General features: G+C 38.7%; 2 protein-coding genes across 4 annotated transcripts in view; one reads left to right on the top strand and one right to left on the bottom strand.

Moving 5' to 3' along the window:
- Positions 1-5,477, bottom strand: part of SSH2 (slingshot protein phosphatase 2) — a 223,431-nt gene extending 217,954 nt beyond the window's left edge. For 2 of the 3 annotated variants that reach the window (XM_033089164.1, XM_033089166.1), the window contains exon 1: positions 5,204-5,477. In XM_033089164.1, the coding sequence (XP_032945055.1) occupies positions 5,204-5,266 (63 nt within the window). In that variant the 5' untranslated portion in view covers positions 5,267-5,477. The remainder of the gene's footprint in view (positions 1-5,203) is intronic. The other variant, XM_033089163.1, reaches the window with a different exon arrangement.
- Positions 5,478-7,324: 1,847 nt separating this feature from the next.
- EFCAB5 (EF-hand calcium binding domain 5) overlaps positions 7,325-25,997 on the top strand; it is a 93,208-nt gene continuing 74,535 nt past the window's right edge. The window contains exons 1-7 of the mRNA XM_033089418.1: positions 7,325-7,357; positions 9,415-9,469; positions 10,662-10,707; positions 12,164-12,205; positions 12,618-12,680; positions 13,627-13,711; positions 19,391-19,967. Coding sequence (XP_032945309.1) covers positions 9,438-9,469; positions 10,662-10,707; positions 12,164-12,205; positions 12,618-12,680; positions 13,627-13,711; positions 19,391-19,967 — 845 coding nt within the window. The 5' untranslated portion in view covers positions 7,325-7,357; positions 9,415-9,437. The remainder of the gene's footprint in view (positions 7,358-9,414; positions 9,470-10,661; positions 10,708-12,163; positions 12,206-12,617; positions 12,681-13,626; positions 13,712-19,390; positions 19,968-25,997) is intronic.

Below are 25,997 nucleotides of genomic sequence, written 5' to 3'. Positions count from 1 at the left end.
TTGTTTATACTCTGTGACCCAGTAATTTTATTTCTTGAAACCTTAATGTTCCAAAATGCAGCTGAATATGTTCACTGCAATGTAATTTACAATAGAAAAAAAAAAGTTGGAAAACACCTAGACGTTCACTAATAATGGAATGGTTACAGTGAGTTATAACTACACAATGCAGCTGTTTAAGTGATACGGCAATATATCTATAATGTATATCACACTTAAAAAATACAATATTATATATACATCAGCATTTCAACTGTATAAAATACCTATACAGCTATATGGCACATATCTCTTATTCTCTTTTCTGTGCTTTTCTGTATTTTTCCCTAAATTTCCTACAATGGCTAAGTATTATTTCTACAGTTTAAGAAAGTTTCTACAGCTGTCTTCAAAAAATTAAAAAGCATCACTTTTAAGAACATACAAATCAATTTCATATTTGCTATGATTTTATTTTCTCGGCCTAGGGAGAGGTGTGGTCATATTTGAATATATATAATTCAGGAATATTTATCCAGCATCATCAGAAAATAAGATATATATGTAAATGAATTTCCCAATTAATTAAAATGTGCATCTTAAACATCAAAACTTTGGTGAAACTTGGATGAACATCTATCTAAAAATATACTTCACTCAATCCTGACTGCCGAAATCAAGACAAAACAACATTAGCATTTCTTATGATGATTCAGGGTCATCATTATGACCATATAATAATAGCTCTAAAGGAATACTGAATCTCAGGTGGGTATCTGTTCTTACATTAAGTAGTCTATAACTGCTAAATTTTTTCTTAGGCCAGCTATTTATAGGTTTTCTTTCCCCTCCCTTGCTGTAAAACCATCAGCTATCATTTCCCAGAACTATAAGAAGCCTGCCTTAGCAGCACCTGCTACTTTCCATTCCTATTTTGCTTTTGGTAATAATCTTCTAAGAGTAAGGAAACTAAATATCCAAGTTTATAAGAATTCTGTGTAAACTAAGAGATAATAGGCTTCAAATAGGGTATCACTTAAAAATGATTTTGCACAAACTTGGATGATTCTGTTCTGGGTGGTCAAGGTTACAATATAAATGAATCCAAAGAGAGTGTGAGTTCTTGATTGTATCTCCCATCATGGTTCCTTTGCTATACTGGCAGTCAAGTTCTCAGGATCAGAAACTCATTTGTTGTTTCTCTTATCACACCATGGAAAGAGATGTGGACCAGTAGCCAAGAAACTTAGTTCTAGTTCAGGTTCTTACACCAACCTGTTTTGTAACCTTCAGCAATTCTTTTAACCTTGGTACCTGTCTTGCATAACTTACAAGGCTGCTCTAGAATACTCTAGGTCGGGATCACAAAAACACTATGAAAAATATAAAGAACTATGCAAAAGGAAAAGATTTTTGTGGTAGCTCACTGTGTCTCTATGACCCTAGATCAATATAGGTATCCATTCAGAAAATTCATACCAGAAAGAACACAGGGAAAGAGATCATTCTTAAATTGCCCCCAACTAATTAGGAAACATCTCTCATCTAGGAAGAACAATATGTCCTAGGAGTTGGCCTCTCTGACTCCTCCTCCCCTAACCTAATCAGTCCTGTTACGTTGTGTTTTCTCCACAATCCCTCACATCGGTCCCTTTCTTTTCGTTACCACTTCACATTCCCAGGTCAGATCTTTATTATCTCATATCTGGGCTACGGTAACAGCCTCTAACAGGCTCTACTCATGGCCTTTCCCTCTCTCAAATCCCTCTGGCCCACAGTTCCTAGATCAGTTTTCTTAAAACACCACTGTGATCATATCTGCTCAAAAATCTCTGAGGACTTTCCATTACCTTCTCTATCAAGTTCAAACTCCTAAGCTCAGGAGTTCTTGTGCATCCCATGTAGCTGCCTCCTCTTTTATCTCCTACTACTCTTTCCAAACAAATCCTTCATCAGGTACGTCTTGTAGTTTTCTGCCTCTAAGTCTTGGTGTAAACAGCTTCTTTCCACCTGGATACTCTCTACTTCCCAGCTTCACTTCTCTACTTCTACTTCACCTATAGAAATTCAACTCATCCTTCACGGCCTAGTTCAAGAGCCACCCACTATGTCTCCTTCTCTTTGATTACCACAAAGGAAAAAGATGGCAGATTCTAAAGTCAGGCGCATCTGGGTTTGAATTACAGCTTCAACAGCTAAGTGTCACTGGGCACATTCCATCATCGCTCTGCCTTAGTTTCTTCATCTGCAAGATGGGAATAATAGCAACTTTCCTTGCACATATTGTGAGGAGTAAATGAGTTAATCATGGAAAGTACTTAGCATGATGCCTGGCATAGAGGAAGATGCACGAGATTTAGAGATTTTTTTTTTTTTACTACTTTTGCCATTAATGAATTTATCTTAATCTGAATTCAGACAATACTTATGGCCATTACAAACTGGCTATTCACGTACATATAGTATCATTCCCCTCACTCTCTTTTCCTACCCTCTTCCCTCATGTTTGTTCTTCCTCCCATCCCTTTGTCCTCATTCCCAAGATTACATGCTCCTGACAGACTATCTCTTATGCGTCTTAGTATCTATAATGGTCATTCCCACCCAGTAGATGATCAATGGATTTGCTTAATCCCTAATGAAATACTGAAGAACTGACAGTATTACAATGTTCTATTCCCTATAGTGAAAAAGCATAATAAAATGCTTACAATGATTAATTTAAAAATCTAAATTTCCAGCCTCGCAAAATTAAATCTCTCCTTTCATGGCTCTCTAGACTCTTGTTACTCTTTCTTATAAACAAACAACTCAACCTATTCATGCAGCAAAAGACGCAATAATAGCAAATATATACAAGTCCTACAGCAGCCAAATACTGAACACATGGACCCGGAGTCAACTCAGCTGAACACAGCTCTGGATGAAGTGAAATAGGAAGACAATTTAAAAGGAAAGGTACCTGCATCATCAGGCATGTTAACAGTGTTGACTGTCTCACACACACACCCACACCCACACACACACACACACAAACACACAGCCCAGTCCCAGGATTCCTTTGCATCCTGGACCACATATAAACAACTGAAATATTCAGGCTAGTATAACAAGTAGATGTAGAAATACTAGTCATTTACTCAGCGACTGAGCTTACCACATGACTAATTTAATTACTTATGTCAAAAATGACTTACCATATCTCAAGATTCTAAAATAACCAAGTTTGGCTAATTAAATCATATCAAGTAGATATAGTCTTACTGTATACTAATCATTCACCTCAAGAAATTTAGTACAACTGATGTACATATATTACTATTATAGTATAAACTGTTTTCAACAATGCCCAGGCAAAATTATGTCACTATAATACTGGTTTCTAGTTTATTTGCATGACTCAACTAACCTTCATTCAGTTGCTTTCTCAGCCAAAATCAGGCCTGGTAACCACTATCCTCAAAGAGTTTACTAATGGAATGAATTAAGATGGTCTGATAGTATGTTAATGACTTCCCAAAAACTAGCATAAAGTACCACACATAAGAATAAAGTTCTGTATATTAAATTTCTATCCCTATGATACTGGTCTTCAGAGGACCTTAAAATGTTTCCCAGCTTTGAAGTGCAATTATTCTCAAATCACAGAATCTTAAGAGTTGGAAAGAGACTTAGAAGTTCCCCCATTGCAGGTATACTTTCTATCATCTCCCAGGTAAAAGGTCCTCCAGCCTTGGATGGAATACTTTCAGCAATGGGTACTATTTTGCAAAGCAGTCCACTCCACTGTTACAAAATTCTTCCTTACAATCACTGGAAATCTGCCTCCCTGAATTTCTTTCTACACAAGGACCCTAGTCCTGCTATCTGGAACAACACAAGGTAAGTTAACATCTGAAACACTACCACTTCTTGAATTAGGATATATTTGTCATTTTGGTCACACACAATGCAAAAGAACGCTCAGAAAAACAAAAACACACCACTATACACAACAAAATTTTTTTAACTTCAGGAAACTGTTGAAATTATACTCAAGCATATTTTCAAGATATCAAAGCTCACACCTCAGTTTACATAAATATTAAAAGTAACACGATTTTTTTTACAGTGGAAGACGGTACAGTGTTTATTGAATACCTTTTGGCAACTTGAAACTAAGAAATCCACCAAACACAGTTTTCAAAATTACAGTTCTGTAGGAAGTTGAAGATGGTTTTCCCAATTGCTCATATTTTCATTCGGTTTATTTCTCTCTAAAACATCTAGATTTTTTTAAAGATCCCATTTCACCCCGTTGGTGCAAGATTTTATTTCGAAAAATAAATATTTTCAAAATTAAAGCCTAAAAGAATAGCGTGCAAAGGCGTGGGGGTGGGGCGAGGAGCGAAGGCAAAGAAGGGCCCTGCAGGAAAAGACTGGTTACTGGGTATTTTCCCGCTGGAAGCGGGCTTCACTGGCATAGGCATCTGAACTAAAGAGCCGTAAGAACACGACCCAGGAACGAGAACGGTCATGATCAATGAATGTAAGGCATAAATGTCCGTCAGATGTAAATGACTTGGCACCGGTCATCAAGCAGCGCCAGATGCTTCGGGATCTCGTAGAGGAAAGGTAATCAGAGGTCCAAGAAGCAGAGAGCACAGCCACCCTTTGGGGGAGGGGAGGAGGGAAGAAACCAAGGAGTAACTACCGTTCGCCAGTCCAATGAAGCCCGCACAGCACCGAGCACAAGAAAGACAGCGAGTGACTACGGCGCACACCCGGGGCTCAGAGCCCGGAGGAGGGCGTGCAGGGTGCGCATACCGAACCGGTCCCTGAAATGGGTGTGGGGAAGGGGACGTGGGTGGGAGGAAGGGGCAACGCAGGAGTCCCATGGTCCTCTCCCTGCAGCAGAGCAACTGAGGGTAAAGGAAGGGGGAGGGTGAAAAGCCAGAATGACTCATTCCCAAAAGGAAGTGCTCAAGCCATAGGAAGGCATGCCACACGGGGGTGCGGGCGAGGACTGTGAGCTGGGTGCCCAGAGGGATGGGGGCAAAAATCAACGTCCTGCAGTTTCTGCAGCTCGTCTTTAAGATGGGGGGAGTGGGGGGTGCGCGGCAGCCGAGTGCCAAGGCCTGGGAAGCGGCGCGGCGCGTGCGCAGTGGCATTCGGCGGGACCCGCTGAGGCAAAGCGGAGCCGCAGTGACAGAAGCGAGCGGAGCGGCCGCTGGGAGGGACTCACCGAGGCACAGGGGCTGGAGGTGGTGCTGGGGGTAGGCGACCGCTGGACCGTGACCAAAGCCATCTAGGCGCTGCTGGGTTGTTCCGGGCAGGGCATTCTCGTCCTGAGTGTAGGGGACGGGCGGGTGACGGAGCCGGAATGGGGAAAGGAGTGTCGGGTAGGGGTGAGGGGAACCGGGAGGAGGAGGAGGCCGCGGGGACGGCCGCAGGCTCCGCACCCACCACCGGACTCTCGCAGACTGACGCGCGGAACGGGTGGCTGGCGGGCGGTTCGGCAGCTGCGGGGCACAATGAGCGCTCCCAGTGCGCAGGCGCCACCTGTCAGCAACCGCCTCTCCCCTCGGCGCGCGCCGCCGCCTCGCCGTAACCCTTGAGTTGCCGGAAGCCGGCGGGGAGTGTGCGCCTCTGGCCGCCGCCCCCTCCCGGGTTTCCTCCCTGGCGCCGGCATCGCGCGGTCGGCCGGCCGCGGGCTGGGGGGTGGGGTGTGGCGAGGGGGCCCCGGGGCTGGGGCCGCTGGCGTCCCCGCTCCTCGGAGACAACCGTCTTTTGAGATGGGGCGCACAGCTTAAGCCACCTTAGTGACAAGAAACTGAGTGAAAACCTGACTCAGAGACGTTTTCTGGTGGGAACGGGCTCCGTGGGGGTTCAAACGCTTTCTCTCCGGGCGTGGGTCGAACTTAACTGGGCTAGAAACCCCTCCTGGCGCGACCCGTTTTGACCCGGCTCCCGGGGGCTTTTCCTGAGCTGTCCCCGCCCTTCCGTCTCAGAGTCCATGTTTTAGGATGAGACTTTTGGAGAGAAAGATTTTTAATTTTATACCTTGGGAAGCTTCACGGTAGCCTCATGCTTCCCCTGTTACCCTGGCCCCTGGCGAAGGACTCGTTCATTAGTCCTGAGGCCGAGGGAGCCTGGGAGGCCAACAAAGCTGGGCTCGCGGAGCCGTAAGGGTCCAACCTGCTATTTACCTCCCACTTGCTTCCTGCTGAGAAGAGATTCTTTTAAACGGGATTTGCTTCTTGAGGTTTCTTCTCTCTGTCTCTAGCTTTCATTATTTCAAAGACATACGTGAAATGCGGATTAAATATTTTAAAGGAATACGTTTTAAGAAGAAACCGTCCGCAGAGCATAAGCCAAGAAGGCAATGAAAAATCAAAATTAAAAAGGGGGAAAGATCGCCCTGTGCAAATACCATTGATTATTTACACAGCGAAAGAGAACTGACAAAGCTATTTCTCAGTTTGAGAGGAAGCGCTGGTAAATATCACTACCTGTCAAAGCTGTAGAAAACACACATTCAGGAGTTTGCAGTTATTAAAGCCCACCTCCTCCTGTTTGTCGCTCAAACTCTCTTGGATCTCATTGCTTCTTTTAAACTGACAGGGTTGTCATGAGCTCTTTCTGGCTTCTGTATGGTTAAGTGCCACTAGAGCCCTCTGTGCTGAGCCTTTGTTCTCTCCCTGGGGCCCTCTGGTTGAAATAATTAGCAGGGAGGTTCCATCAAGAATCAGACACTGAGGGTCCCTGTACAGTAGTCTCGTGTAGAAACGTGTTACGGAGAAGCCAGCTGGTAGGCTTTTGCCCCCTGGTGGTGGTCAAGAGTGCCTGCGAGACAAAATTAAAGATGAATGGTTCACGGATTAAACAATCTTGACTGTTTTTCCCAGAGCCAAAGTCTTAAACAGGAAAAGAGAAGACAAAGTTCAGAAGAACTTTGAACCAATGCTTGGGAGACCAAACAGGAAGCTACATGTATAGCCAAGAAATATACATAGCTGAAAGCTGAATGAACTCAAATAAATGAAACGGGATTTATAAACCAAAGTACCATTCTAGAAAAAGTATTATTCAAATCAATACAATAGGTCTTAGCAATGTATTTATATGTTGATTTTCTTACTCCCTAGGGACAGCAACACTGATTATCTACTTTTGTGTAGCAATATAATCTTAAATTCTTTTGGAAGATGAGAGACAATTCCATTAATCTTACAGTGGGAAAGAGAACTACTATCGGAGTCAGAAGACCTGGCTTCTAGTTCCAGTTCTGTAAAACCTTAAGCAAATGGCTTAAACTGTTTGAACTTTAGTTTCTTCATTTCTACAATGGAGCTCTACCTCACAGGATACTTGTGATCGTATGAGATAATACTATATGGTAAAGTGCAGTATAAAATGAAAAGCCTTGTATGTAATTAAAATTATTATTCTCCAAAGTTTGTCCCAAGTTCAGTCAGTTTTTGCTTAGTGTACCCTATGTGTAGAAAATAGCACCAAGCAAAAGGGAATAAAAAGAATGAAAAAGACATGATTCATGCCTTTTCTTCATCGTAGAAATAGATTAGTGGTCAAGACATGTCTCCTGTGTAGGTAAGTACAGAACACCTTTATTTAGCGCATCTGAGGTGATAAAATCCTGGTCAAAACTGGGATCATAAGGTACCCAAATTCACATTAAGTTTGTATCAGGAAGTTAATTTATTCATTTACAGGGGAAATTTCCTGGTACACAACCTTTTAAGGAAACTAAGGTTTAGAAATGACTGGTGCATGTTCATTAATTTATTCACCATTGAGGAAATACTGAGTGTGTATTTTATACTAGACACTGTTTTAAAAACAAAGTAAGAGTCTACCCCTTAGGGCTTACAGCTGGTTAGCAGGGAAAACTACATCAAATTATTACAGTAAGATTTAGTGGTACTATGGCTTCAGCCACCTCTGTTAGCCTCCAAGGGAGATACATATATAGAAGTCTAGATATGTACAAAGTGTTTCAGAAACACAGAGGCAAAGGTCTTGGAAATGTACTCTTTATGATACTGGCTTTCAGGCTTTGACTGCAGATCCCAATATAGCTACTCTGTGAACTGAGCTAGATCACATGTGAGCATTTGAAATCCATGCTGTCCGCCCCATTTATACCTACTCCACCCTGGTTCCTGCTTGGTTTTCTGGTGACTTAAGGAAGGAGGTATCTACTTCAAATAGAGAGAAAATCCTATAATCTCCTTACTGTGCTAGTTGAATTTGAAGAGATAGAGGCCAAGAGCAGCCTTCCCAAAAGAGTGAGCCAAAGAGATAAAAGTCCTCCTACTTTCACTTATAGCACCTTTCTTCTTCCCACCTGTGAAAATGGAAGCCTATTTGTGCCCTCGGAGTTCATTTAACACTTAACTTGTATCATCACTTCTTTGGGGGTGAAATTATAGGGGAACTTTTGACATTCCTGAGATCACCTGGTTCTTAAGCCTTGAGAATCTGATGAAAATTATTAACCATCTCTCCAGAAAGATACATTTGTATATTTCACACACACACACTGTGGGGACAGAGTCCCAGAGAGCAGTTTCCAGGCTCTTGGCCTCACGTGGAAAGGTGCTGGCTCGGGTAGTAGATGGCCATCAGCTGTGACTAGTTGGACATCAGCTATAACCAGTTAGCCATTAGCCACTGATACAACCGCCGCGGCTACGATGCGGGGTCAGTTGGTTGGCAGAGAAGCAGGCCGCAGGTTAAGGATCGTGGGGCTCCTGCTTTCTGTGTCTCCAACCCAGCCACCAGCGAGAATATAGTGGAATGACCCCTATCTATGGCTCCGTGGGTGTTCCTTTTTGGCCTCACCATATCCTGTGTTCTTAGGCGGGGAGCGGAGCAGAGTTCCTGCATCACGGGTACACACACACACACACACACACACACACACACTGAAATCCATCCAGGGCTAACAATCTGATCTAAAGTTTAAAGCAGTGCTTCTCAACTTTTTTTCATATCATGACATCCATAGAAATGATGATATTTGTGCAGCACACTGGGATAAAGGGGATTTGGAGGCAACTACATGGGACTTGGTGAACAAAAGAAATTGTTTTGTTTCTATAATATAATTATAATGAGAAAATAAAGTAAATGTATTAAGGATGATAAGTGTTGAATTTTCTATGTAAGCCTCCAAATTCTCAAAATTGATGCAAAACCTGAGATTCCTTCTTATAAACATAACTTTTTATTGTTATGTGGGGTTTTATGATTGAAATGACTATATAATTCCTGAACAAGACAGTTGAACAATTATCATTTGGTAGTCATTATTGATAGCTTATTTTATACAATTAGGTGATAAATTTAAAACAATTTCACAATTCAAAATTTACAAGTATAAATCATATTTGATTCTTACCTTTCTCCCACTTGCTACTTCCTGCTTCCCAGATCCAATCAGCGTAGTGTCATCAATGTACTGGACCAACTCAATGCTGATTGGAAGGTCAGGATGCTCAATACCTCTGTGGTCTGTATTACGGCAGAGAGCAGGAGAACTGATGTAGCCCTGGGGCAAGACTGTGAAGTTATATTGTTGGCCCTGCCAAGTAAAGGCAAATTGCTTCTGGTGTTCCTTGCCTAGTTGTATGGAAATATAGTTGCATACTAGGTGGCAGGGGCTGTGTTGATTTGCTCCAGTAAAGATACTACATATGGAAGAGCAGTTGTAATTGGAGGCATCACCTGATGAAATTTGTAATACTCCACAGTCATTCTCTAAGATCTGTTCACCTTCTTCACAGGTCCAAACAGACAAGTTAAATTGGCATGAAATAGGTTTCATCACCCCTGCTTCTTTCAGATCTGTGTTGGTGTCACTAATGTCTGTAATTCCCCATTCTGCCATCCGAAGAAAGCAATAATTTTTGTTTAGTCTCCTGGTATGTGTGTGTGGGGGGGGGAGGGGATTCCTAAGGGCTTGAACTTGTCCCTTCATACTATAATGGTGCTTATTCCAGGATAGGGGGAGCAATATGGAAGTTCTGTTAGTTACTAGGTATGTATTCTAATTATACACCCAGGAACTGATGAAATTACCAGGGAGTCGTTCTATGGACCTACTCAGCTCACTGTGATTTAAACTTAAGACTGCATCTCTCACCTGTTCACCTAAGCCCCACTTAGACTGGTAGACAGCAGTTGCATTTTGGGTCCCCAGGAGTTAACATCAATTTAGTGCCAATGTTTAGAAATCCCTGAATAACTTGGATATTTCTTTTTCCTTAGCACACAGTCACGTTAGGAAATGGCCACAGGTCCCTGTGGAGAAGACTAAGAGGAAGATTTTCAGTATATACTAATGGCAATGCAGCAGAATCCTCCCTTTAGGGACTCTAGCCTTCCTTTTAATAAAGGGGCTTAGATCTGGAAACTCAGTGAGAAATCAGAACTCTCCATTGTGGTGACTAAAGTTATATTTTTGGCCACCATATATGGATTTTTAATATTATGTGTAGATCATCAACATTTTAGTAGGCTGGCCATCTATTTTATTCCTTGGGCCACCATAATTATTTAACCACAAAGATCACTAAGGGTCAAAGCATCTGATTACCACTATGTCTCTACTTCTCTTTATGGTAAATGTACCCACCACTGACATTTGGCCTCTGCTACTTTGAAATGGGTCATCACAGCATGCCTAGCCTACAGAAGAAAGCCACCATAGAGCTTTTCAAGGATGTAAGTATATATTCTCTAATGTGGTTTTTTATGCCTTAGTAAAGGAATGTCCCCAGAGTCCCCTAGGAGGATGTACTTGGGGGGAGTGGAACTGCAGGTCATAGGTGATAAATCTACTCCAACATTCCTGTCTTCCTAAGCCTTTGGGTTTCTTCTTATATTATGCCAGGGAAGTTCTGGTATCTCAGTTAAACATAGGCCACTGTGGAGTCTAAGTTTCAGTAAACTTACCAAGTAAATGGTTAGTGTCACTTCTAGCTGGAGATGCTAACACATTAACACATCAATTTCTGAGAAGAGTAGCCATATAAAGAAATTCTAAAAAACCCCGTACTATATTCCATGCTCCTTGTTTTAACTTCCTTATAATATACTCTGCTGGGTATTATAACAAATGATCACATATTCCCTGGGTTTCTGCCACTATATAAGCAAATAGTGAAAATCTGTTGCTGTGAAAGCTATTACCTCCCTGGTCAGACTTTGTACTTTCCCTGCTGGAGCATTTTAAGGTCTGATTTTAATTATGATTCTACTAGAAGTAAGAAGTGGTATTGATGAGTCTTGAGGAAAATGGGCATCCCCTTGCAAGGCAATTGCCCCAGATAGGATTATCACAAGATTTGCAATTAAGAGAAGGCTAATCTCCATAAATACAGGAGGACAAACTGTTTCCATTGGCAAAAGAGGCTCAGGGTGACTCAGGAGTTTGAAGTTATCAGTTTCCTAGTCCAACTAAATGTCCCTGTTCCAAATTTCAGAGTACCCCTTCTTCCCAATCAGTGCCCCAATTTTCACATAGCTGGACTGTTAATTCAATTAATATTGTAATTCTGTAACCCATAATTCTTGATGAATTGACCCATTTATCATTATATAATGACTTTATCTCTTGTTACAGTTTTTGGCATAGTCTATTTTGTCTGATACAGGTATAGCTACCTTTGCTGTCTTTGGTTTCCATTTGCACAGGATATTTTTTTCCATCATTTCACTTTGAGCCTTTATGTGCCCTTAAAGCTAATGTCTCTTGTAGGCAGCATATAGTTGGGTCCTGTTTTGTTTTAATCTATCCAACCATTGTATGCATTTTGATGGAGAATTTAATCCATTTACATTTAGAGTAATTATTAATAGGTAAGGGCTTACTACTAATGTCATCTTATTGTTTTCTGGCTATTTTATAGTTCTTTTCTCCCTTTTTCTGCCTCCCTGAGCACTAGCCTAGCATTAATCTAGCTTTGGTCAGTAATAACAGTAATAACAGTAGTACAGTTTGAAACATTTAGCAGTTGAGAACTTATTGCCTTTCAATAGAATGGTGGGATGTGGTGGGGGTGGGGGAGATTTTGATCTTTCAGAGTACTTTTTGTTGTTACTTTTTCTCTTTTTGTTATTAAATAATGGTCTGATAATCCTTTACCCTGTCATTTGGTGATATCTTTGAGTGGTCCAGATGAGTGAGTCAGCATCTGAAGAGGAACCCAAACCTGCTCAGGTATGTGGCCTAAATAGGTTCCTAACCATTTGACCCTGAGAGGATTTGAGAATCAACATTCTTAGGAAAATTGAGAGGCAATATCATATTCTATCACTTAATTATTTCTCTTTTTAGTTGAAGTATTCTGCATCAGCATTTTGACAAAAATGCTGAAAAAGGGGGGTCACCTAAGAAGCAGTGTCCTGCTTCTACTTGGTTCTAATTGGTTGGCATTCCTTATATTTAACACGCCTGTTACTGTTTGAATTTGTTAATACAGCTTCTTGGTGTGATTTTATTTGGTGTGATGTTTGCTCATTATGTGAAAATTTTTTTACATAAAAAGCTTGCTACACTAGAGTATAAGATGTTAGTTTTATCTCCAGTTCCTTTTGGATACCACTTACTAACACTGCCATTTTCCGCCTAGGAAAATGGAAATGAACACAAAGATAATAAACAGGAAGCAACCGAAGTGAAAGAGCCCATTGAGGTAGAGTATTCATGAATAATCAGATGTTAATGCGGGAGAGTAAACTGGACACAAAATTAATTTTCGTATGAAAGAAGAAAAAGAAAAGTTGTGGGTATTCAAACAGATAAACAAAGTGTCAAATGGAAAAGGCCAAACTCATGTTGATCAAGCTGACTCACTTAAACATATTGCAAGAATCTTCCATAGATAATTTGTTAAGAGTTACTATGATTATAGATAAATAAAGGTTGCTTTCTAAAATCAGAACTATTACCCTAAGTACAATAACCATCAGTTTTTAGGGTAACTTCACTATCATTCTGAAAACTTAACTTCTACGTTAATCATTTAAGTAATTTTGTGTTTATTAATACAGGACATATGAGAAAGCATTTTATAGAAAAGGGGAGACAATTGAAAATAGTTATATTGGTTCACCATTAACTTGACTAATGTGAGTCTTAAAAATATTCTTATGCTTTTAAAAGTACATAAGCATGAATACAAAAGCTATTTGCCACTATTTATTGATAAGATTAACCTTTAATTTCCTCAATTAAGATGTAAATGTTTTTCTTTCCACCACAAATATGGAAGATGATTCTAACAGTAAAAGAGAATAGCATGTTCAAATGTCTGATTTCACTATTCTGTGGTCTCAAGTTATGTTTCTAGAAAGTATTGTATAATTCAAGGAATAGTGCACATCTAGGATAATATTCTTAGCATATTGCTTTGTTAGCAATAGGAAGATGCACTAACATGTTGAGCCAATGTATTTTATCTTGTGAATGCAGTAAATAGACTGTGATTACTGCTTTGCTTCTAATATACAGCATTAAATCCTAGCAAAATTAAGTAGGAATGTTTGGTAACTCCTACAAGGCATTTATCTGCATTCTTTAATTGGGAATTGTTATGCAATTTTGAGGAAAAGCAACTCATGTTTCTTTTTTCCTTTCAGAGTTCACAGAATCCACCAGACAGTTCTGCATTAGACACCAGCAACCATGTAGCAAAAGAAGCAACAAATGAAATCAAACCCCCAGGTAGAGAACCAGCTTTTCCTTTATACAATAGAATTGAAAACTATTAAGTTTTCATTAGGGATACATTCTTCATGATTTTGCCCTTTAAAAACATAATGCTAGGGGTATTTTAAATGCAGCTTGGGAAATAGTTTAAAATGTATTTCCTTCACCTTCTACTAATACTTTTGAGGCAACTTTAGGTCTATTCATCTTGTACTTAAACAGAAAATTAGCTAAGGTTGCTGACTGATACACACCTGAAAACCTATTAATACAAACAAAATGAGGAGCCCTGGTGATTGAACCTGCTTGTTTTTTTTTATTCCTGTTCTTGACCACACATTTGTTCTGTTTGACTTCTAGTCCCATCCTTAAATGAAATCCCACATAATTAGGCCGATCGAAAATTTATAGGGTACACCTGAAACCTATGTAACTTTACTAACACTTGTCACCCCAATAAACTTTAATTTTTTTAAAAAAGCTGAAAAAAATGAAAATTTATAGGGTCAAGAAGGCAACAAATAAGTGGGCAAGACATTCATCCCTTTCACTAGTTCTTCTAACTTCAGATACTTAATGAAATCCTATATGACAGAAATTCTTTACAGTATTTAAAATTTAACAATTTTAATTTGTATTTCAATTAATTAAAATTCCCTTCAATTTCATTTACAAGTATGAATGTTTAGTGTGTGATGGGCTGTGCTAGGCTGATTACAATAATAATTATTAAAGCATCTTCAACACTATAAATTGCTGTTATATATAGATGCTAAAATAAATTTTAGGTGCTTGCTTTTCTCCAGTGGTTATTTTTATTGTTATTTTTCTTATAAACCAATGCAAAGCAGTGATTTTCCTATTTCTTCTTATTAATACATATTTTAATACATACACATTAAGAACCAAGCTTTCCAACACTTATTCTGTCTTTATTGTAAATTTAGTACGATTTTCACACAGCTTCACTAACTTTTAAAAAGTTGCTTGCCAAGTCCCTCTCCACCTGTCTCACCCCCGACATAGTGTCTTGATCTTATGTACTTCCTTCCTCACTCCCACCCTGTACCACCACTACCCCATACATATATGTGGAGAAAGAGTCCCAGAGACTAGTTTCCAGGCTCTCAGCCTCATGTGGAAAGGTGCTGGCTCGAGTAGTAGATGGCCGTCAGCTGTAACCAGTTAGCCATTGGCCACTGATATAACTGCCATAGCTGAGCTAGCAAGCACGGATTGCAGCTAGCAAGGGGTTAGTTGGTTGGCAGAGAAGCAGGCAGCAGATCACACATCGTGTGGATCCTGCTTCCTGTGTCTCCAACCTAGCCGCCAGGGAGAATACAGTGGTATGAACCCCCTATCCATGGCTCCGTGGGTGTTCTTTTTTGGCCTCACCATATCCTGTGTTCTGGTGCAGGGAGTGGGACCAGAGTCCCTGCATGACAATATACTTTGCCGTTACCTTAATCACTTGGGTCTGGTTTATAAATGAACTCTTTCATTTTACTCATGATAAACAGAATTGTGATCTAGGCAATATGTTATAAATCTAATTAGGTATTTATGTAATCAGTTATGGCCAAATTTGCATCTGCAAAACTTCACACATGTATTCACTCATGTAATTTATTGCCTCTCTAGAAAACATCAATCAAATGTTTTTGGTCTTTCTTGTTCTTGTATTTTAAATTTCTGTTATTGCCTTTCCATGTATGATAGAAAGAAGTATGTTTTATTTGTGTAAGTCTATTCATCCCAGAATATGTATATACTGAAAACATTGAAGTTGCTTGTTGTGATATTAAATGCAATGCAATGTACTTATTTATTTGGTGATCTGGGACAATTCAACCTAATATTCTGAATCTCCTTTGTGAGCGTGTGTGTGTGCGCGCGTGTGTGTGAGAAGTAGAAAAAGAAATTGTTACTGCAACTTCAACATGTCAAATGAAGTGTTTTTATCCTTGTTATATACATGTCAAAATGATGTTATCTTGCCAGGCAGCTCCCAGAATGCACTCAAACACATATTTTTACATAGAAAATACTGTGGTTAAACGTACCCTGTGAATTCCTTATTTCTTTACCCTAATTATTTTACTTTTCAGGCTATGAGCTTAACTTGTATTTTGAGAAATTTTTTTTCTTTTTTTACTATCAGTTTGCTCAGTTCTGTTGCATTACACAGCCCTAAGATTAACAAAGTTTTGTAGGAAAATGCTTTTTCCTATAGCTATTGAATTTTCATTCTACAGTGTTTCATAGTGCTGCTTTTCCTCTGCTTTCCCAATAGTCATTCCACAGTATGTAGAAGTGTTAAGACATTCTGATAAGACCAAGCCAGCTGAGTTTCAGACAGGGCCTGTGTTTAAAGAGAACTTCACACATCTAGTTAAATAACCTTGTTGGGTCAATTTTCACCACTTGAATCAGGAGCCAGTCCCACCCATGTTACATGCCTCCTTGTGAAGAAAGAATCTACTAAGGCAAATTATAATGGGGCTTGTAATTCATTCTCATTTATTTCCTTAAGTAGGGTTGTGCTGAGGCCATGCCCAGCAGCCAGCCAGGCACTAAATGCAGAAAATGATAAAAGTCACTTACGAGGCTGAACTTTTCAAAAAATGAATAAGGAATTCTTTTGTGTTCCTACTTGTTTAGTTGAAAGCATTTATGCCCCGAATGCCTGAATAGGTCTTTGTATGTTAGAAGGAGGATTAATACAGGAGTGAAGGTGTGTATGTGGGGGGACAATTTGAAATGCTTTTAATTTTATAAAGAGTTTAGGAAGATAATCCTGAAAAAGAATTTCAGTGTTTAGCATAGTGCTGGGCACGAAGTGAGACATTGCTAACTATTTATTGAGTGCACGTATAAATGAATCAATCTACCTGTAAAAGGTCTAGGAAGGTCCAAATCCAAACACTGGCCTACTGAAAACCCCAGTACCTGTTTGAAACTATATTCCATTGGATGTCTGAATTAATTTGCCCTTGAGGCAGTGCTGTCATTTCTGACCCTTGAATTCAGAGGTCACTCTCAAGACAGCTGCAGATAGGCTTGTTCAATAAATCCTGATTTATTAACCCTGCAATTGCTGTGCCTCCTTTTCTTTTCTTCATTTTATGGCCCTAAGAGAGAAGTGTTTGAACAAAGTTGTAACCAAACACACAACTACTTCCATTCCGCATATTAGTGGGGCAGTGTAAGTACTAGGATTACTGCTTAGCAACCTGGAATAGCCAAGCACACGAGAGGAGCACTAACAGGCTGCAACAAAGATAGAAAATGCCCTAATTGGTGTGCGAGTTTACTAATGAGCCATGGCAGGTGGGTAGATATTAATTTGCTAGACATCCGTAGCATACTCTTAAAGTAGTAGGAGGAATATCTGCCTTGGGTTATGCTGGAAAGGTTAGAAGCAAAGAGAGTACATTAGAACCTGCAGACTTAAAGAATTGCTCTCTTTCACATTTATTTAAAATAAAAATAAAAACAATGTATATTAATGAGCAGGGTGACAAAACAGAACAGAAACACCCCACAACACACAAAAATAGTGGTTAAGGAGAGCAGTATACTACCCTCCCCAACTTCCCCACACTGGAATAAGAGAACTAGCCAAGGAGGAAATAAAAACTTAGGAGGGAGGTTCATAAATACTATCTACTATTGGATTTAGGACATTCTTTAGATTAAATGTTGGCTTTTCAAGGGTTTCTTTATAGACTACTTAATTAGACTTTTCTTTGTTCAAACAGTTTCTCAGATTTCCTTATTTTTAATGACCTTGACAGTGGTCAGATTTGGATCACCACCCATCCCTGGAACTAAATGGGTGAGGTCAGCCTCATCTAAACCAAATGGATTAAGAATAAGAGAAGGGTGGCTCCTGGAAGAGATTTGGGCAAAGAGATAGACAGACCATGAAAAGAACATATCATTAGAGAGGGCGTGGTCACCAGTATCCCATGCGCTAGAGAAATAAAAATTGTGTGAAGGAGTACTATCAGGTATTTTTGTAGAATTTCCCTAGCTGGGACTTTGCCTGAAGGTTTTTTGTTTGTTTGTTTTTAATCATGATTAGACTGGGGTTATGGGCTTGGGGGAGGAAGATATATATATATATATATATATATATATATATATATATATATATATATATATATGAATATATACTTAAGTCAGCCATTTCTCCAATGAGTCCTGATTTTGTTTTTAATTGGAGAATGATATTAGCAACCAAGATCTGAACACTAGGTGTCCAAGCTCTCTCTCTCTCTCTCTCCTTTTTTATAACATTCTTTTAGAGACTCCTTACATTTATTCTATTAATGGTATTTCCTTGGGTGGTATTAATTATTGCATTTGTTGAATTTAGTCACAGAGATAGTTTTCTTGAAATATTTAGTGAATCTTATGTGTGTGTTAAGATTTGCGTTCAGGAAACCCCGTTTGCTTTTTTTGTGGATGAAATTTCTGTTTTCTGTAGCCTGCTGCCAATGATTGTAAATGAGGGGTGAGATGTGCGGACAGTGAAGTGTGTGAGCGAGTCCCTTTCTCTGGGTGTAGCGGCCTTATCCAGTCTCTCTATCTCAAGCCCCTTTGCCCCAGTGCAGGGGTGAATGCCTTTGGTGCCTGGTGAGGAGCTCAAAAGAGGGTAAAGATACACAAAAAGTCATTCATTCCTGTTACCCATATCTACATCCTTTGAACTTGGGGCGCCTCAAAGTTGCTCCCAAATTTCACAGTGTCTATTTTTTTTTCCTGCACATTTTTAGTCCCATATTTTCATCAATTAACCTAATCCCACCTACCTTACATTTTTCAGAGACTCAAAATTTCTGGCTCCTGAAGGCCCCCTTCATGATCGTCAGCATTCTCATGTTTACACGAAAATACACACAGCCTTTTCTGTCATTTCTGGAGATTATGGTAGGGAGGGGATATAGGTGCCTGTTCTCAGTCCGCTCCTTTTGTCTGATAGCTTCAAAGTACATTTTAAAAATGAACACATGAAAGAGCCTGGAAATATGAGCATGGGAAAAAATATATTTAAACATGCACTGCCCACTCAGCACACATTTAGCTACCTTTCTGCCTGACAACTGAACTTCACTTTTATAGAAAATGAAAATCCCTTGATATCGGAGAACTTGATCTAAACGCTGACATGAAGGAACAAACTATGAATGGTCAAAACTATTCGTAGTAATCCCTTTTCCCTTTACCAGCTAGGGGGTGGACGTGTAACCTAATTAGGGTTCAATGAACTGTAAAGGAAAGTCTTGGAGCAGGGAGTCTGGAATCTTCTCTTCTGGAATAATAAAACAGAACCCCAAGAGGAGAAATCCCCTTTGCTCCCAGTCCGTTTTTCCTACACACAAGTGATACCTGGAACTGCAATAGCCATCTTGTGATCCTGAGGTACAAGCACAAGAAAGGAATAAAGAATAATGAAACAGGCTAGGTACTTAATGAAAAACACTGAGCTGCTGAATGGCTTCTGATTAAGTCAACAATAGATGTCCTACGGTTAAAGTCACTATTGTCTGATTTTCTGTTACTTTCAGCTGTGTTTGAATACACCGTATAAAGGGATATAAAATAACTTTTTTCTAATAATATTAAAAGCAACATAGATTAAAATCTACTTCTAATATTTCTTACATTTTACTCCCCCCCCACCCTTAGAATTAAACTTGGAGGGGCAGCCAGAAATCTCAACTGGTTCAAAACAGGACTCTGGCATTGAAGTCTCAAAGAATATTGTGGTTAGAAAACCTGCGAAAGTGGTTTTTGATTTAGATCCAACTGTAATGGATTCAAAGCTAGAACAACCATGGAAAAAACATCTTTTTGAAAGAGTGGAGGCAAGAGCTCAAGCAATGCAGCAGAAAATAATAGCTAAGGATCATCTGAAGAAGGAACTAGAAAAAAAGGCTGAGAAAAAGCTCCCTAAGGATTATTTGCCCAAAGAGTGGCTCAATACTGAAAACATGACATTGAACACTCGTGTATATTTGCTTGACAAACTTCTACCCACCTTAGTTCCTGGCGTGGAAAAAATGTTAATGCAAGTGGAAAAAGAAAAGCTTTTGGCAGAAGTTGATATTACAACCAAGTTTGATCCGATTAATCATTTGGGGGAATTCTTAATGAGAAACAATCCTTATTATATCAAACACGCAGGAATGTCTGGTTATCAAAATGTGATGAGAGATGTCACAGAAGATCTGAAGATACATGTTCCCAGCTCTATCTGCAACAGGTACAATTTGTTGTATTTTCTTTTTAAAAAAATATTTTTATTAAAAATATAGCTAACATACAATATTATATTAGTTTCAGAGGTTCGCAATAATTATTCAACATTTATATACTTAAAGAAGTAACCACCGTGATATAAGCCCAGCAACCATCTGACATTGTACAATGTTATCACAATATTATTGACTATATTCCCCATGCTGTATATTACATCCCCATAACTTGTTTGTTTTATACCTGGAGATTTGGACCTCTTATTTCCCTTCACTTTTCCCCCCATTTTTAAATTTTTCAATTATAATTGAAATTCAATATTATTTTATATAATTTCTGGTGTACAGGATAATGGTTAGACATTTATATAATTTAAGAAGTGATCCCCCTGACTAGTCTAGTACCCACCTGGCACTATGTATAGTTCTTAACATATCATTGACTATATTCCCTATGCTTCGCTTTACATCCCCATGACTATTTTATAACCACCAATTTGTACTTCTTAATCTCTTCACCTTTATCACCCTGTCCCCAACGCCTTCCCATCTATTATCCTGATAAATCTAATACCCACCTGGCACCATACATAGTTATTACAATATTATTGACTATATTCCTTATGCTATACTCTACATCCCAATAACTACTTTGTTAACAACCAATTTGTACTTAATCCCTGCCCCTTTTTTCACCCCTCTTCCATCTGGCAGCTATCAAAATGTTTTCTGTATTTATGAGTTTGTTTCCATTTTTTTGTTTGTTTATTTTGTTCTTTAGATTCCACATATAAGGGAAATCACATTGCATCTGTCTTTCTCTGTCTGACACTCCACTCAGCACAGTATCCTCCAGGTCCATCCATGCTGCCGCAGATGGCAAGAACCCATTCCCTTCCACGGCCAAGCAATATTCCACTGTATATATGTACCACCTTCTCTTTATCCATTCTTTCATCAACTCCAGGCTGCCTCCACATCTTGGCTGTTGTAAACAATGCTGCAATGAACATATGGATGCACACGTCCCCTCAAAGTAGCATTTAGGATTTCTTCAGATAAATACCCAGAAGTGGGATTACTGGGTCCTTCTTTGTCTCTTGTTATTGCCTTTGTTTCAAAGTCTGTTTTGTCTGGTATAAGTATTGCTACCCCAGCTTTAAAAAATTTTTTTTCATTTCCATTTTCATGATATAACTTTTTCTGTCCTTTTACTTTCCGTCTGTGTGTGTCTTTTGACCTGAGGTGAGTCTCTTGTAGGCAGCATATGTAAGGGTTTTTTTTTTTTTCTTATCCATTCAGCTCTCCTATATCTTTTGATTGAAACATTCAATCCATTTACACTGAAAGTAATTGTTGATAGATATGTAGCTATTGCCATTTTACTATTCATAATTTTGATCTTTTTTTTTCCATCTTAAAGAAGTCCCTCTAACATTCTTTATAATACTGCTGGTGGTGATGAACCTTAGGTTTTTCTTAGCTCTTGATCTGTCCTTTGATTTTAAATGATAGTCTTGCTGGGTAGAGTAGTCTTGGTTGTAGGTCCTTGCTTTTCATCACATTGAATATTTTGTGGCAATCCCTTCTGGCCTGCCAAGTTTCTGTTGGTAGATCAGCTGACAATCTAATGGGGGCTCCCTTATAAGTTACTAGCTGCCTTCTCTTGCTGCTTTAAATTTTTTTTTCTTTGTCTTTAACCTTTGTCATTTTAATTATAATGTGTCTCAGTGTGGGCCTGTTTGGGTACATCTTGTTTGGGACTTCCTGCACTTCCTGGACTTGTATCTCTATTTCCTTTGCCAGGTTAGGAACATTTTCAGTCATTATTTCTTCAATTAGGTTCTCAATCTCTTGCTTTCCCTCTTCTCCTTCTGGTACCCCTATGATGCTAATGTTATTACACTTGATGTTGTTCCAGAGGTCTCTTAAACGAGCTTCATTTTTTTGTATTCTTTTTTCTTTTTGCTATTCCAATTGGATGTTTTCTGCTACCTTGTCTTCCAAATTGCTGATTTGATCCTCTGTTCATCTAGTCTGCTGGGGTTTCCTTCTAGTGCATTTTTCATTTCAGATATTGTACTCTTCACTTCTGACTGGTTCTTTTTTATGGTTTCTGTGTCCTATTTAATGCTTACTATCTCTTTGCTGAAGTTCTCACTAAGTTCCTTGAGCATTCTGGAGTAACTCCACAAAAAGCCAGGACACCCCAAGGTCTGCTGCCACCTGCTGGCTCCCTTAAGGTTCAGCCATTGATAAAGCCTTTTGCGGTAGGTGATTTGGGTGCGGCGGGGCCTCAGGGAGGAGTCACTAGAGTGGGAAGAGTCGTGGTGACCAGGTTAATGTAGACTCTGGTTTGGTTCCAGTGCTGAGCCTGGAGCTAGCTACTCAGCAAAAATCTCAGCACACCCAGGCTAGTTGCTGCCCACCTGGGGTCCATGGACTCAGATAGTTTTCCAAGGAAGAGTGTAATGTTGGTGGGACTGGCTGCTGTCAAGAAAGTACTTCTGATGGAGGTAGCTTGGGGGTGTTGGGTGGGGCGGGTTCCCAGCAAATCTCATCAGGGTGGAGCACTGGAGCTCACCAGGCCAATCAGATTCAGATTTACCCTGTGGGGGAGGGCTCAACACGGGAATGATGGCACCCGCCTGTTAGCTGCACAGGAGCAGGCCCCCTCACAGGGAAAATGGCAACTGTTCTCCAGCCCTCGTCTTAAAGCCACATACCTCAGTCTGCCCCCCTGTATACCTCTGACACCCACTGAGTCACCATCCCTCCATGGGAGCCCAGAGTGAGTGATTGCGAGCAAGTCTGTGTGCAGGCTGTTTAAGAGGACATCTGGGTTTCCTGCTGCCTTCTGTCCCACTCAGATGGTTGGAATCCCCACTGTTTTTCACAGCCAAGTTTGGGGGTTCTTTTTCCTGGCACCAGTACTCTGGGCTGGGGAGGTCAGTGTGGGGCTTGCTCCTTTGTGGGGAACTTCCAAGGCTGAGATGTCCCTCCCGATTCTCAACCGCCACACAGAGGTTTGGGGTTACCCCATTTCATGTCTCCACCACTCCTACTAGTCTCAATGTGGCTCCTTAATTATATCCTTAGTTATAAAACTTCTGTTCAGGCAGACTTTAGATGGTTTTCCAGGTTGATTGTTTCATAATTTAGTTGTAGTTTTAATGTGTTCATGGAAGGAAGCACACAGTGTGTTTATCTATTTTGCCATCTTGGATCTGTCCCAACTTGTTATATTTTCAGTTGATGATATTCTTTAAATTGAAAAGCATGTAAAACAATAACATAATCATACAAACTTAAGAGGATTTAAAATAAGTAATTTTATAGTTATTCAAAAAGTATTTGTTGAGCTACTATTAAGTGCTTCACTATAAGGCAGTAATGAAGTATATTAAATAAGTTCCTTATATTCATGGATTTACTTATCTCACTAGGATCCCAAGTGTATGCTTATTTATAATCTATCTCCCTTCACTGGAGAATAAGCTATATGAGAGTTGGGACTTTTTCAAAATTTAACTTTTCAGATAGGCAACATATTCACCTGGTTCAAAAGCCAAAACATACAGAGTTATACAGTGAAACGTTTCCTATCCCTATCCTCTGTCTAGCCAGTACTCTACCTCTGCCATAAATAACTAATGTTCTTAGTTTCCAATCCTCCCAGAGTTTCTTTATGCATACATAAGCAAATACAAATATGGATACTTAATTTTCTTCCTTTTGTATAAAAGAATGTGGATGAGTTATAAATATTTTCCTGTGTTTTTCACCTGCCATTTATCTTTTGTCATGCAGAAGATTTTTTATTTCTTTAGGGTTGAATTTATTTACTTTTATTTTTTGGCTTCTGGATTTTGAGTGATTGTTACATTTCAAAATATTAAAAGAATTCTCCCATAGTTTCTTCTAAAATTATATTTTAATTTTTATTTAAAATATTGATCCATTTGGAATTACCATCCTAGGTAAGATGTAAGATATAGATCCAACTTTATCATTTTCCAAATGGCTACATAGTGATCCCAGTAACAATTGTTGAATAGTCTATCTTTGCCCCACTGTTTTGAGATGAACATTTATTACTAAATTCCTATATATTTTGGAGTGTATTTTTGGATTTTTCTGATGTTTTTTTCTGATCACCCCTGCCTATTCTTGTGTGTACTTTTTTAATGTGAACTGTAGGATTGATTCATCTACTTTAAAAAGGAGGGGTAGAGAACACCCAAAAAAATCTTATAGGAATTCTTATTGACATCTGATTAAATTTATTCATTAACTTAGAGAAAATCGATAACTTTAATGTGTTTCCAATGTGATATATTGATGATGTATTACAGAATTGTGCACTTGAAACCTATGTAATTTTACTAACCATTGGCATCCCAATAAATTTTAATTTTAAAAAAAATGTAAAAAAAATGTGTGTCTACCTGAGAACAAGTGTTTTTCCATTTGCTCATTTTGTATCCATCAGTGTTGTCTTAAAGTTTTTTCATATAGGTTTGCATCTCTTGTTAGATTTATTGCTAGTTATTTTATCATTTTTTGTTGCCAAGGTAAGTGGGACTTTCTTCTTCCATTTTCTGTCTAGATGTACTTTGAATACAAAAGCTATTAATTTCTGTATATTTTTGTATTCTGCTCCCTTACTGAGTTATTTTATTGTTTATAGTAAATTTGTAGTTGATTTCTTAGTTTTTTTCTAACGATGCTACCATATTGTCTGCAAGTAATAGGAGTTTTCTATCTTTTCAATTTTTATACTTCCAACATCTTTTTCTTACCTGATTACATTGGCTATTACCTCCAAATCAAATGATAGTGGTGATACAGGCATTCTTGTCTTGTTTATGGCTTTAAGTAGAAATGATTCTTCTATTATTGCTTTACCATGAACAATTTAAATAAATTAAATATATATATGGTATATATATATATATACCATAATTCTACTCCATTTGATCTGAAAAGATATATTTTATCACATAAGGAAAATGCACCTAATTTCTATCTCATAGAGTGATTTTTATAAAATCAAGAATGTTGATTTTTTCAAATGCTTTTTCACCATCTATGAAGATGATCATTTGATCTTTACCCTAGGTTCATTAATAATGAATTTTATTAATAGATTTCCTCATTTTGAGCTATCTTGTAATTCCTGAAATAAATCCAACTTGGTTGCTATATATTTGGTTACTTTGAAATATGCTTTCTATTAGTAAGACAGAATAAATGTTTCATTCTTTCCCTTTAATTCTAGATTTTCAGAATTCTCTCTCTCTCTCTCTCTCTCTCTCTCTCTCTCTCTCAATAATCACCTCTAGTGTCAGCAAATGAAAGATTTTTCCCCTTTTGGGGAAGGGTTCTTTTTTGAGTATCATTACGGCCACATGGATTCTAGTATTTATTCAATGCATTTTAATCAATTGTAGTCATTTTTTCTTTTCAGTGCTCACCTCGACCCAGCTTTGATTCTTGTGTTCTTCTGACATTTCTTCTTTAATCTTTAAAGCTTCATGCATTTTTTTTTTTAAGGATTCTTAGCTCCTTTTAATGGGATCAGTCATGTAGGCACGAGGAATGCTCATAAATATTGAATTGTTGTCACTTCTAGGCTCTCTCACAACTAACACATAATTTTTTTTAAATAATGAGCTTGTATTAATAATTTCATATCAAATACAATGTTTCAGGGTTTTTATCTGATTCCTTTATTTTATATTTATATCTTTTTTTTCTTACACTGAAAATCTTGGTTTCTAACAAGATTGACAGAACTACTTATTTGCTTCATCCTATAATTAATTTACATAAAATAGCTTCAAAATAATAATACCAACAAGCCTACTAATAATGGAATGACTAAATGAAGTTTTAGATTTATTTGCAGCTTTTTTGTCCATATAATAATATACCCTACTAAGTATGTGTGTGTGTAAAAAATGAAATCATTCAAAAAGTAGAAGAAACCAGGGGTTACATTTCTTTATAACCAGTGAAAAGCCTTTTGAACCGTG

Source organism: Rhinolophus ferrumequinum, chromosome 21, assembly GCF_004115265.2.
Source record: "Rhinolophus ferrumequinum isolate MPI-CBG mRhiFer1 chromosome 21, mRhiFer1_v1.p, whole genome shotgun sequence".
NCBI classification, from domain to species: Eukaryota; Metazoa; Chordata; class Mammalia; order Chiroptera; family Rhinolophidae; genus Rhinolophus; species Rhinolophus ferrumequinum.
This window is presented reverse-complemented; position numbering and strand designations above follow the sequence as displayed.